The sequence below is a fragment of the Vanellus vanellus genome, assembly GCF_965231255.1.
Source record: "Vanellus vanellus genome assembly, contig: HAP1_SCAFFOLD_45, whole genome shotgun sequence".
Classification (NCBI taxonomy): domain Eukaryota; kingdom Metazoa; phylum Chordata; class Aves; order Charadriiformes; family Charadriidae; genus Vanellus; species Vanellus vanellus.
Genome location: NW_028128545.1, coordinates 1,407,413 through 1,419,232, shown reverse-complemented (window position 1 = coordinate 1,419,232; position 11,820 = coordinate 1,407,413). Strand labels below are relative to the sequence as shown.

At 51.1% G+C, this 11,820-nt stretch overlaps 1 protein-coding gene across 1 annotated transcript; it reads right to left on the bottom strand.

Moving 5' to 3' along the window:
• Window positions 1-1,001: 1,001 nt before the first annotated feature.
• Window positions 1,002-1,937, bottom strand: LOC309684244 (olfactory receptor 14A16-like; the record flags this gene model as incomplete). Its single annotated transcript, XM_082500180.1, has 1 exon — window positions 1,002-1,937. One exon carries the CDS (start codon window positions 1,935-1,937, stop codon window positions 1,002-1,004), a length of 936 nt encoding a protein of 311 aa, XP_082356306.1.
• Between the last annotated feature and the right edge of the window lie 9,883 nt (window positions 1,938-11,820).

The following is an 11,820-nucleotide window of genomic DNA, read 5'->3' as shown; positions in this document are numbered from 1 at the left end:
AGCTCCATGTCCCAGCACTGAACTGCACATCCTCCTTCTGCTGCTGCCTCAAAGTCAAAACTAGACCTATTTCACTTCTATATGGCACCCTCCTGTTAACCCAAATCTGGGTTCCTTACCCTGTGTGCAAGCCAATAACACACAGAGCAGAGGTATTTCCAAGTTTATTCCATTAATGCGCAGAAATGGAGTGCTCAGCCTGAAACGGGAGCATGCCTTGCTTTCAAAAATCTCCACTTTTATGCATTGGTTATTACATATTCAAACAATTAATACATATTCATTGTTATTCTCTTGAAGGATTGGTCAAGATTTCTTTGCTTCCCATGTAAATTAGTGCACAAACTCTGTCGTCTTCTTCCAGTGTCCTCTTTTGAGTAGGAGTTATCATTTGGGTATGTGGACAGTGAGTCGATGGTCGTGATCTCCCCCTGCCGGAATTACCTTTTACCTACTGCTCCTCTCATCTTGGCAGTTCCAAGCGGTTTTCTCGGTTTGCTGAGCAGGCCCACAGTTCATGGCTCTCTTGACAGGAATCCCCTGCTTATCAACAATGCTCCATTGACTGCTGGTTAGTTCCTTAATTGAATTATAGATAAATCATGTCTAGTTACTATTTCTCTACTTCAATATGAGGTAAATAATTAAATAGGGCTGGGGGCAGTACAGAGGGCTCGAGCAGCAGCAGGTTTCCTTGGTTGCTTCAATTACAATGACATTTTATGTTTCATTTTCCTAATTTATGTCGATTTTACTGCAACAGAGAGCGCTGCCCTTTTATTACAGAGATGCTCCTCAGGAAGGCAGTTCTGACACTGTGATGACACATTTCCCAAAGGCGTCACTATTATTGGGCACAGTAGGGTCATGTGGACCCTAGGGAGATGTGGAGTGAATACAAACATTCCTGTACGAACAGGATCATCACAGATGAAAAACAAATAAAGCCTAATCCTGCCCTGAGAAGAGCAACGAACAGCCTGTGAGGAGACACGGGCAGCTTACTGCTGCTGAAGGTGAACCCATAGAATCCATTTCTTCAATGCTTCTTTGAGCTCCTGGTTCCTCATGCTGTAGATGAGGGGGTTCACTGCTGGAGGCACCACCGAGTACAGCACTGCCACCATCAGATCCAGGAATGGGGAGGAGACGGAGGAGGGCTTCAGGTGGGCAAACACTGCAGTGCTGAGAAAGAGGGAGACGACGACCAGGTGAGGGAGGCACGTGGAAAAGGCTTTGTGCTGTCCCTCCTCCGAGGGGATCCTCAGCACAGCCCTCAAGATCTGCACATAGGACAGCACGATGAAAACAAAACACGCAAAGGCTAAACAGGCACTGACCACAAGAAGCCCAACTTCCCTGAGGTAGGAGTCTGAGCAGGAGAGCTTGAGGATGTGGGGGACTTCACAGAAGAACTGGTCCAGGGCATTGCCCTGGCAGAGGGGCAGTGAAAATGTATTGGCCGTGTGCAGCACAGCATAGGGAAAAACACTGCCCCAGACAGCTGCTGCCATGCGGACACAAGCTCTGCTGCCCAGGAGGGTCCTGTAGTGCAGGGGTTGGCAGATGGCAACATAGCGGTCATAGGACATGACAGTGAGAAGAAAAAACTCTGCTGACATGAAAAACACAAAGAAAAAGACCTGTGCAGCACACCCTTGGTAGGAGATGGCCCTGGTGTCCCAGAGGCAATTGGCCATGGCTTTGGGGAGAGTGGTAGAGATGGAGCCCAGGTCAAGAAGAGAGAGGTTGAGGAGGAAGAAGTACATGGGGGTGTGGAGGCGGTGGTCGCAGGCGATGGTGGTGATGATGAGGCCGTTTCCCAGGAAGGCAGCCAGGTAGATGCCCAGGAAGAGCCAGAAGGTCAAGAGCTGCAGCTCCCGTGTGTCTGCCAATGCCAGGAGGAGGAAGTGGGTGATGGAGCTGCTGTTGGACATTTGCTTCCTCTGGGTATCTTTTAATATTAACTGTGGTTATCTGTTAAGGAGGAAAAGGCAGTACTGAGTCAGACCAGACTTCTCCCAGCGATGTGTATTGCATGTCTCTTTGCAGCCCCACTTTCAGACTCTCTGTTCAGGAGCACCTCTCTGCATCTCCCTCACTTGAGCTCTGGGTTTTGCTGGCTGAGGCTGTCACTGGGAGCCGGGACTCTGCAATGGGCTCCCAAGAAGTCCTCCTTGCTCTGCAGCAAGAGGGAAGTAGGACCGCAGGGTAATCTCCAATTAAATGTAATCGTGTTATATCAAAGAGCTTTTATACATTGTTGTCTGAAATTTGCCCAACTGCACAGCAGAGGAGAGGGGATTTTGTTTTCTTTATTTTGTTCTGGTTGCACCTGCCCCATTTCTGAGGGGTTTGGGATGGCTGAAATCCCTGACATTTCTAATGCACTCCAGGTGAAGTCTTGTGGGTCCTGAGAGGCAAAGGGACAGTTCCTTAGTGCAGAGAGAGGAGACCTGTTCTGCCCATCAGCCCTCTTCTCCGCTGCCCTGTGCTGGCAGCTTGCAGCTGGAGGAGGATCCCTCTCAGGTGTTCCCATCAAAAGAATCAGGACACTGCGGAGATGAGAGGAATCCAGGTTCAAAGGGCAGATATACAGACTCATTGCCTTTTCTCATCTCTCCCCTCCCCGACTGGGACCAGGAGGGGTCATTGCAGCTGCCCACGTACAGCTGCCCAGCAGCATTTCCATGGCCTGAGCACTGAGATGTCTTCTCCATGTGGATCCGAGGGAGCACAGAGAGACTATGGGAGAGCTGTGCCCTTCTGGAGAGCACCCTGCAGCCCGGCAGGACTCCCCAGGGAAATAATTAATGTCCTGAAGTTGGCTGGAGGAGATCTGGGCACGTTGCTGCCATAGACACGACTGCAGAGCAGGACCCAAAGGGTCGGGTCGGCATCTGAACGGGAGCCGAATCTGCCACCCGCAGCCCCCACCCCCTGCACTGACTCAGTTTATCCAATGGTGAGAACAAGGGCAGCTCAGGCAGGAGGGGACGGCAGGGAAGTGCCACAATGCTCCTGACAAGGGAGGAGGGACATGCAAAGCAGATGGCAATCCGGGGTTCGTCCTTTGCTGGGCTCTGCCTGCAAAAACCTCCCAGGGACGGGGCGCTGCCCAGGGGCATCTCTGAGTGTACAGGGGACAGAGACCAGTTCACAGCAAACCTGATGTGGCTGCAAAGGGGAAGATGCTGCTGAGTTGGTGTGCTGCCCCAGAGGTCCTCTGAAAAATGGCATGAGGTAGAGCTGACCCATGCTGCACTCTCTTGAGAGCAGAAGCACCATGCCCTGACCTGCTCATCCCTACCTTACTGTGCTGGGGGTCATTCCTTCCACCCACAGCTTCTCCCCACAGCGCCGTGGGAGCTCCCCGGGCAGGCGCAGAGCTGACCCTGTCAGGCGGCAGAGTCTCTGCCCCGGCACACACACCCCCGGGGTGCAGGGACCCTGCTGGCAAGGATGGCCCTGCCCACCCCTGCCTGCACACCTATCTTCAAAGCCCAGAGCCATCCCTGGGAGAGGCAGCTGACCTTCATTGTCCCTCTGAAGGTGCAGCAGGGCATCCCTGCTCTGAAGCACGTCCTCCTGCTCCACACCAGAAAAGCCAGGAGAGCCGTCCTGACAGCTCCTATCAGCCACGGCATGTGCCAGGTGTAGGAGACACTGCCAGGAACTCATCTGCATTGTCCCACAGCCACAGACTTACCATGGGAAAGGCTGTGAAGGGTTCTTCCCTGGTGTGCTCTCTTCTGTCCTCCCAGCCCAGACCTCCTTTACCTCTCTCTCCCTTCTCTTGTCTGCCCTCACTACCTGCAGGCAGTGCCCTCAGCCCTGCTGCGCTGTGCAGAGGAGCTGCTCCTGGGCAGAGCTGTCTCTCTGCAGCGCTGCCCGCTTGCCAGGAGCTCCCTCCGGCCCAGCAGCCCAACCCAGATCAGCAGCAGAGGACCAGCCCACGGTGGCACTCTCTCTATCCCCTCTGGGCTCCCTCAGAGATGTCCCTGGGGCTCCAGGGGAACCTGCTGGGAAACAAGCTGAAGTCATCGCTCATGTTTTCTCCCTCAGCTGGGGAGAGACACTTCTTTCCAGCAGTGTCATTTCCCCTGTCAGAGACAGTTATTTCCAAGAATCCCCTCTTCTTGTCCCACTTGGAGATAGACACCCAGGCAGTGAAAGGCAGGAATTTCATGTTCCTCCTGTAGCAATGCAAAGCACAGGTGACACATGAGGTGCCACAGGTGCTCCAAGACAGTTGCAGAAGCTGGTGGAGTAATTAAGACGGAGAGGGCAGTGTCTGGGGTCATCATTTTGGAGGCTGCTGAAGTGTCAGTAGATGTCCAGCTTTAGGACAATGAAGCCTGATCCTACCCATGATGTCCAGAGCAGCCTATAGAGGTATTCCTCTGAGCCAATGGAGTCATTGCCATCAGGAGAGCTGAGAATCTCTCCCTTCTCCACCACCTGTCTTTACTACATCTCCTTTGGCACCCATGGCCGGTTTCTCACAGACACCCCTACAGTGCCTAACCTCCTTCAGGGCAGCTGCTCCATTGGAAGGTTACCTACACCCTGTGGTGCCACGGGACGTGCCAGGGCTCTCCGGCACAGCCGCAGGCAGCCCGCAGGGACAGCACAAGACCTGCAGGAACACAATCGCCATTCAGAGCAGCCGTGTAACGCACCCAAAGATAACCTCAGGGACGTTCAGTGCTTTTGTTGAGACAGCTGCAGTGAGGCAAGTTCTGTCCCATCTCCATCCAGTAGATGTAGGCAGTGCTTCTCCCACAGCCTTCAGTCATCCCTTTTATGGTGCAATCAAGGAATAGAGAAGTGATTTTGCCAGTGTTGTTGGATCATGGGATGTACATCTCCAAAGACATTTTCAAACGAACCTTCTCCTTCCTGGAGATCAGCTTCCCCTGCACCACAGGCCTTGCAGGGCTGCAAAGACATCCAAGAGAGCAAAGCCCTCTCCTGCCAGGGCTGCACAGCACAGCCCTGTGTCTCTCTGGGCCCGAGGGTTTGCTCTCCTTCAGGTCACCTTATTTCCTCTTTCCATTGCCATCTGCCATCCACCCCTGCATGCTCTGAACAAAACCTTTGCCAGAGGAGGTCACCCCTCAGGCTCCTTTTCTCCAAACAAGAAGCTGAAGTTTCTTAGCTGCTCTCCATAGGACATTTCTTTCCAGCCCTTTCACCAGCACGCCTTCAAGGGCCTTCACATCTTTCTCCAATGGTGGGGCCCGTGACTTCACACAATATTCAAGCTGATGCTGCACCAACACTGAATGCAGTGGAACAATCACCTCTCTTGACCGGCTGGTGATACTGTGTTTGATACACCCCAGGATGTGGTTTGCCCTCTTGGCTGCCAGGGCACACTGCTGACTCCTCGTGAGTCTGCTGCCAACCAGCACCCCCCATCCCTTTCCGCAGAGCTTCCACTCCTCTCCCAATTTATATTTATGCCCAGCATTACTCCGTCCTAGGTGCAGGATCCATCATTTGGACATGTTAAATTCCATCGCATTAATCACTGGACAATGTTCCAGTCTATCTAGGTCTCTCTGGAAAGCATCTTGTCCCTCAAGAAAATCAACAGCACCGCCCAGTTTGGGATCATCAGGAAACTTGCTCATGCTGCATTCAACTCCTGCATCCAGATCATTGATAAATATCTTGAACAGAACTGGCCCTAGAATTGAACCCTGAGGAACACTGCTGGTGATCGATCCCCAGCCGGATGTAGCCCCATTCTCTCCAGCCCTTGGAGCTCTGTCCTTCAGCCTGTTCTTTACCCAGTGCACTGTGAACTCGCTCGTCCAGAAGGCTGTGGTGAGGGGCAGTATTAAAAGCCTTACTCAAATCCAGAAAATTGACATCTACCACCTCCCCTTCATCCATCAGGTGGGTGACCTTATCACAGAAGGATTGGTTGGGGATTAGTTGGGCAGAAGGATTGGTTGGGCATTAGTTGGGCAGGACTTTCCCTTTGTGAACCCATTTTGACTGTGCCTCATTACCACACTATTCTTTAAATGCCTTTCAATAGTACCCAGTATAATCTTCTCCATAATTTTTCCGGGAACGGAGGTTAGACAACAGGTCTGGAGTTCTCTGGGTCTTCCCTCACACAGTTTTTGCAGATTAGAGTGACATTGGCTTGCTTCCACTCAGTAGAGACCTCCCCAGTCTCCCAAGACCTTTGGCAGATGATTGATCCTGCCGGCACATCCGCCAGCTCCTTCAGTACTCTGGGATGAATCCCATCAGGCCCCATGGACTTGTGAACACTCAGCTGATACATCTGCTCCCTTGCAATTTCCTTGCCCACAAAGGGAAAGTCACTCTTCCCACATTTTTCATCCTTCCATTCAGGGGACCAGGCAGCCCAAGCTCTCGATGCGTGATTAAAGAGTGAGGCAAGAAAAGCGTTGCATGCCTCTGCTTTTCCTTCATCCCTGTTAGTCAGATGACCATCTTCAACAAGTATCAGTCCAATGCTTTCTTTAGACATCCTCTTTCTATTAACATATTTAAAAAAGACTTTCTTGTTTTCTGAACCATTGTCCAGTTCCAACTCTAACTGAGCTTTGGCCTTTCCTGTCTGCGCCCTGCATCTATGAACAACAGCTCTGCCATCTTGCTGTGCAGCCTGACCTTGCTTCCAGGTATCATACCATTTCTTACTCCTCCTGAGCTCCAAGAGGAGCTCCCTGTTCAGCCAAGCTGGTCTTCTGCCCCCCCCTGCTGGACCAAGAACACAGTGGAATTACCTGCTCCAACACTTTGAAAATGTGTTTCTTCCAGACTGACCAGCACTGCAGGGGAAGAGGGGAGGGTTTGTGCACCACATCACAGAATCACAGAATCACAGAATTTTCAGAGTTGGAAGGGACCTCTAGAGATCATCTAGTCCAACTCCCCTGCTAAAGCAGGATTGCCTAGAGCACATTACTCAGGACTGCATCCAGGCGGATCTTGAAAATCTCCAGTGAAGGGGACTCCACAACCTCCCTGGGCAGCCTGGGCCAGTGCTCTGTCACCCTCACCGTAAAGAAGTTTTTCCGTGTATTTGAACGGAACTTCCTGTGTACTAACTTGTGCCCATTGCCCCTCGTCCTGTCACTTGGAACCATTGAAAAGAGCCTGGCTCCATCCTCCTTCAACCCACCCTTTAGATACTTGTACGCCATAATAAGGTCTGCCCTCAGCCTTCTCTTCTCCAGGCTAAAGAGTCCCAGCGCTCTCAGCCTTTCCTCATAAGGGAGATGCTCCAACCTCTCAGTCATCTTAGTTGCCCTTCGCTGGACTCTCTCCAGCAGTTCCCTGTCCCTCTTGAACTGGGGAGCCCAAAACTGGACACAGTATTCCAGTTGTGGCCTCACCAGGGCAGAGTAGAGGGGGAGAATGACCTACCTCGACCTACTGGCCACACTCTTCCCTATGCAGCCCAGGATGCCATTGGCCTTTTTGGCAACAAGGGCACATTGCTGGGCCATGGATAATTTACTGTCTACCACAACCCCCAGATCCTTCTCCTCCAAGCTGCTTCCCAGCAGGTCCGCCCCTAACCTGTACTGGTGCCTAGCATTCTTCCTCCCCAGGTGCAGGACCTTGCACTTGGTTTTGTTGAACCTCATTAGGTTCTTCTCTGCCCAGCTCTCCAGTCTCTCCAGGTCACGCTGGATGGCAGCACGGCCCTCTGGGGTATCAGCCACCCCACCCAGTTTGGTATCATCAGCAAACTTGCTGAGGATACACTCTGTCCCCTCATCCAGGTCATTAATGAATATATTGAACAAAATTGGACCAAGTATTGACCCCTGGGGGACACCACTGGTTACAGGCCTCCAACTAGACTCTGTGCCGCTGATCACAACCCTCTGAATTCTGTCCCGCAGCCAACTCTCAATCCACCTCACTGTCACCTCATCTAGCCCATACTTCCTCAGCTTCCTAATGAGGATGTCATGGGAGACAGTGTCAAAAGCCTTGCTAAAGTCAAGGTAGATGACATCCACAACTTTCCCCTCATCCAGCCAACCAGTTATAACATCATAGAAAGCTATCAGATTGGTCAAGCATGATTTACCCTTGGTAAATCCATGTTGACCACTTCCAATAACTTCCTGTTCCTCAACGTGTTTGGAGATGACATCCAGAATGAATCGCTCCATTACCTTCCCAGGGACTGAGGTTAGACTAACCGGTCTGTAGTTCCCTGGGTCCTCCTTCTTGCCTTTTTTGAAGATTGGAGTGATGTCGGCCTTCCTCCAGTCCTCAGGCACCTCTCCTGTTCTCCATGACTGTTCAAAGACGATGGAGAGTGGTCTAGCAATAACATCCGCCAGCTCTCTCAGCACTCGCGGATGCATGCCATCAGGGCCCATGGACTTGTGAATGTCCAGCTTGGCCAAGTGGTCTCTGACACAGTCCTCCTCAACTGACGGAAAATCTTCCACTCTCCAGACCTTCCCCTTTGCCTTCAGAGTATGGGATTCATGAGGGACAGCTTTAGCAGTGAAGACCGAAGAAAAGAAGGCATTCAGTAACTCTGCCTTCTCTGCGTCCTCCACCACTAGGGCACCTGTCTCATTCACCAGTGGGCCTACATTATCCCTAGTCTTCCTTTTTCTATTGATATATTCAAAGAACCTTTTCTTATTGTCTTTAACTGCAGTGGCCAAGCTGAGTTCTGACTGAGCTTTGGCCCTTCTCATTTTCCCCCTACATAGCTTTGTTATATCTTGATAGTCCTCATAAGTTGCCAGCCCCCTTTTCCAGAGAATGTAAACTTTCCTTTTCTTTCTGAGGTCCAGCCGAAGTTCTCTATTTAGCCAGGCTGGTCGTCTTCCCTGTCTGCTTGTTTTTCGAGACAAGGGGATGGCCTTCTCCTGCGCTTTTAAGAGCACTTGCTTGAAGTATGCCCAGCCTTCCTGGGCACCTTTGCTCTTCAAAACTGCCTCCCAAGGGACACTCTCGACCATGCTCCTAAACAGGCTAAAGTCTGCCCTTCGGAAATCCAAGGTGGCAGTTCTGCTGGCTCCCCGCCTTACGTGATCAAGAATTGAAAATTCTATCATTTCGTGATCACTCTGCCCAAGGCGACCTCCAACCTTTACATCCCCCACAAGACCTTCTCTGTTAACAAACAGTAGGTCCAGTAGTGCACTTCCCCTAGTTGGTTCCTTCACCAGCTGTGTTAGGAAGTTGTCTTCCACACACTCCAGGAATCTCCATGACTGTTCCCTCTCTGCTGCATTGTATTTCCAGCAGACGTCTGGGAAGTTGAAGTCCCCCACAAGAACAAGGGCAGATGATCGTGAGACCTCTGCCAGCTGCTTATAGAATACTTCATCGGTTTCTACATCCTGATTAGGAGGTCTATAACAAACTCCCATCACGATGTCTGCCTTATTGGCCTTCCCCTTAATTCTTACCCATACACACTCAGTGTTGTCATCCACACTGTTAAGTTCCAGACATTCAAAACTGCCCCTAACATAGAGGGCCACCCCACCACCTCTCCTTCCTCGCCTATCCTTTTTGAAGAGTTGGTAGCCATCGATTACAGCACTCCACTTGTGTATGTCCTCCTACCACGTTTCTGTGATGGCAACTATATCAGTTTCCTTGCTGTACAATGGCCTCCAGCTCCTCCTGTTTATTTCCCATGCTGCGTGCATTAGTATAGATGCACTTCAGCTGGGCTAATTGCCCTGCCACTTTCTTGGGGGGACAAGCCCTAAATCTCACCTGATCGTACTCAGACACTACTGTAGCTACCAAATTATCACTACCCCTCATGTCTTGGCTGTCACACAATTCACCATCCCCCACCATCACTGGAACAGGCTGCAAGACCTTGCTAACACTTTTACCCAGAAGCACTGGTACGCTTCTCCCAGGCACCACTTTTGTAATCCTGGTCTCATCCCCATCCCCCTTCAAACCTAGTTTAAAGCCCTATAGATGAGCCCTGCTAGCTCTTGTCCCAGGATCTTTCTTCCCCTTCGGGTTAGGCTTCCCCCACCTGTTGCCAGCATGCCTGGTTTCCTGTAGATGAGCCCATGATCAAAAAAGCCAAAGTTCTGCCGGATACACCAGTCTCGGAGCCAGGAGTTAATTTCCTGACTCCTCCTATTTATCCCCTCGTCAACCCCTGCAAATGGTGGGATAGAGGAGAACACTATTTGTGCTCCCGATCCCTTAACCAGCCGTCCCAGGGCCCTAAAGTCATTCTTCATTGCCCTTAGACTTCTGGTACCTACCTCATCACCACCTACCTGAAATATCAGTAGTGGGTAGTAATCTGATGTCTTAACCAGGGAAGGGAGTTTTCTCCTTATGTCCTTAATTCTGGCCCCAGGGAGGCAGCTGACTTCCCTGTGGGATGGGTCCGGTCTACAGTTGTCAGGGAGTTTCCCTGATCTCCCTGAACTTGCAAAGACAATACAGAGTGAAGTCGCTATGATATTAGCTGGCTCTCTCAGCACCCTTGGATGCCGCCCCACCAGTTCTGGGGACTGCTAATCTCTCAGCTTGCTCAAGTAACCCCTGACTTGATCCATACCCACTGCTGGTTGTTCTCCACCAGAGTCCTGCTTCAAGGCACAAAGGCCTGCGAGACCTTGTAGGTGAAAACAAAGGCAAAGAGGACAAAGAGTATTTCAGATATATCTGCACCTTCCCTTACACAATTCAGCAGTGGTCAGACCCTATTTTTCTTGATTGTTCTTGAACTGTAACTTCAGTACTAACAGTTCTTGCTGCTCTTGTAAGTATTAACTCCAGGGGAGCTCTGGCTTAATTAAAACACGCTCTATTTCTTTATTCCTTTCTTGAAGTGACATCACACATCCACACTATCTCTGCTTCCCTTTTTCTGTGGACCTTCACCATGAGTGGCCTGTTTAGCCAAGCTGGTGTCCTGAGAGGTCCGCTTGGTTGCTGGAGTATCGGCATGGACTCTCTATGAGCTTAGAGGATGCTGTCCTTGAAAGCAGTTAAGCTGAATTCTGCTCCTATTGAGTGATACTGCCCACTGAAAGCTCCCGGCATGGACCAACGTCTCCCACTCTGACACCTGGCATCTGCACTCTGCTCCTCTCCTTCCTCACTCCCGCTGGCAGCTGAGGCTCCACTGTTTCTTTGCTACTAGAGCCAAGGCTGATATGGACAACATGGGTTTTAAGATCCATCTGAGCATCACATTTGTTGGCCCCTTTGGCAGCTGTGCTAAAAAGCTGACACAAAGAACCTCCAGGTTATCACACAGCTTCTTGGCTCAGATTTGGGGAGTGGCTGTTCCATTTTGGAGCCAGATGAAACTAGCTTTCTGTGACACATCGTCATCGTCTTACCCCCCCTCCACTTAATACTTTGAAAACCTTGCCATGAAAACACACAAGGTCATTTAAGTCCCCAGTAAGATGTGATGTCATTGACACCAAGACTTCCTCCTGCTGATTAGATAATACTTTGTCCTCTTCCTCTCCCTCATTATAAGTTCTTTAGGTCAGAGCAGAGATGTGCTGGACCTCAGCCAATGCACCAGGACCAAGCTCAGATGCGTAACAAAGAAAGGCAGTACCAAGTGCCCAAGGTGCCATGCGAGGCAAAGGTTTTGTTCAGAGCATGCAGGGGTGGATGGCAGATGGCAATGGAAAGAGGAAATGAGGTGACCAAAAGGAGAGCAAACCCTTGGGACCTGAGAGAGGCAGGGCTGGACTGTGCAGCCCTGGCAGGAGAGGGCTTTGCTCTCTGGGATATCTTGGCAGCCCTGCAGGGCCTGTGGTGCAGGGTAAGCTGATCTCC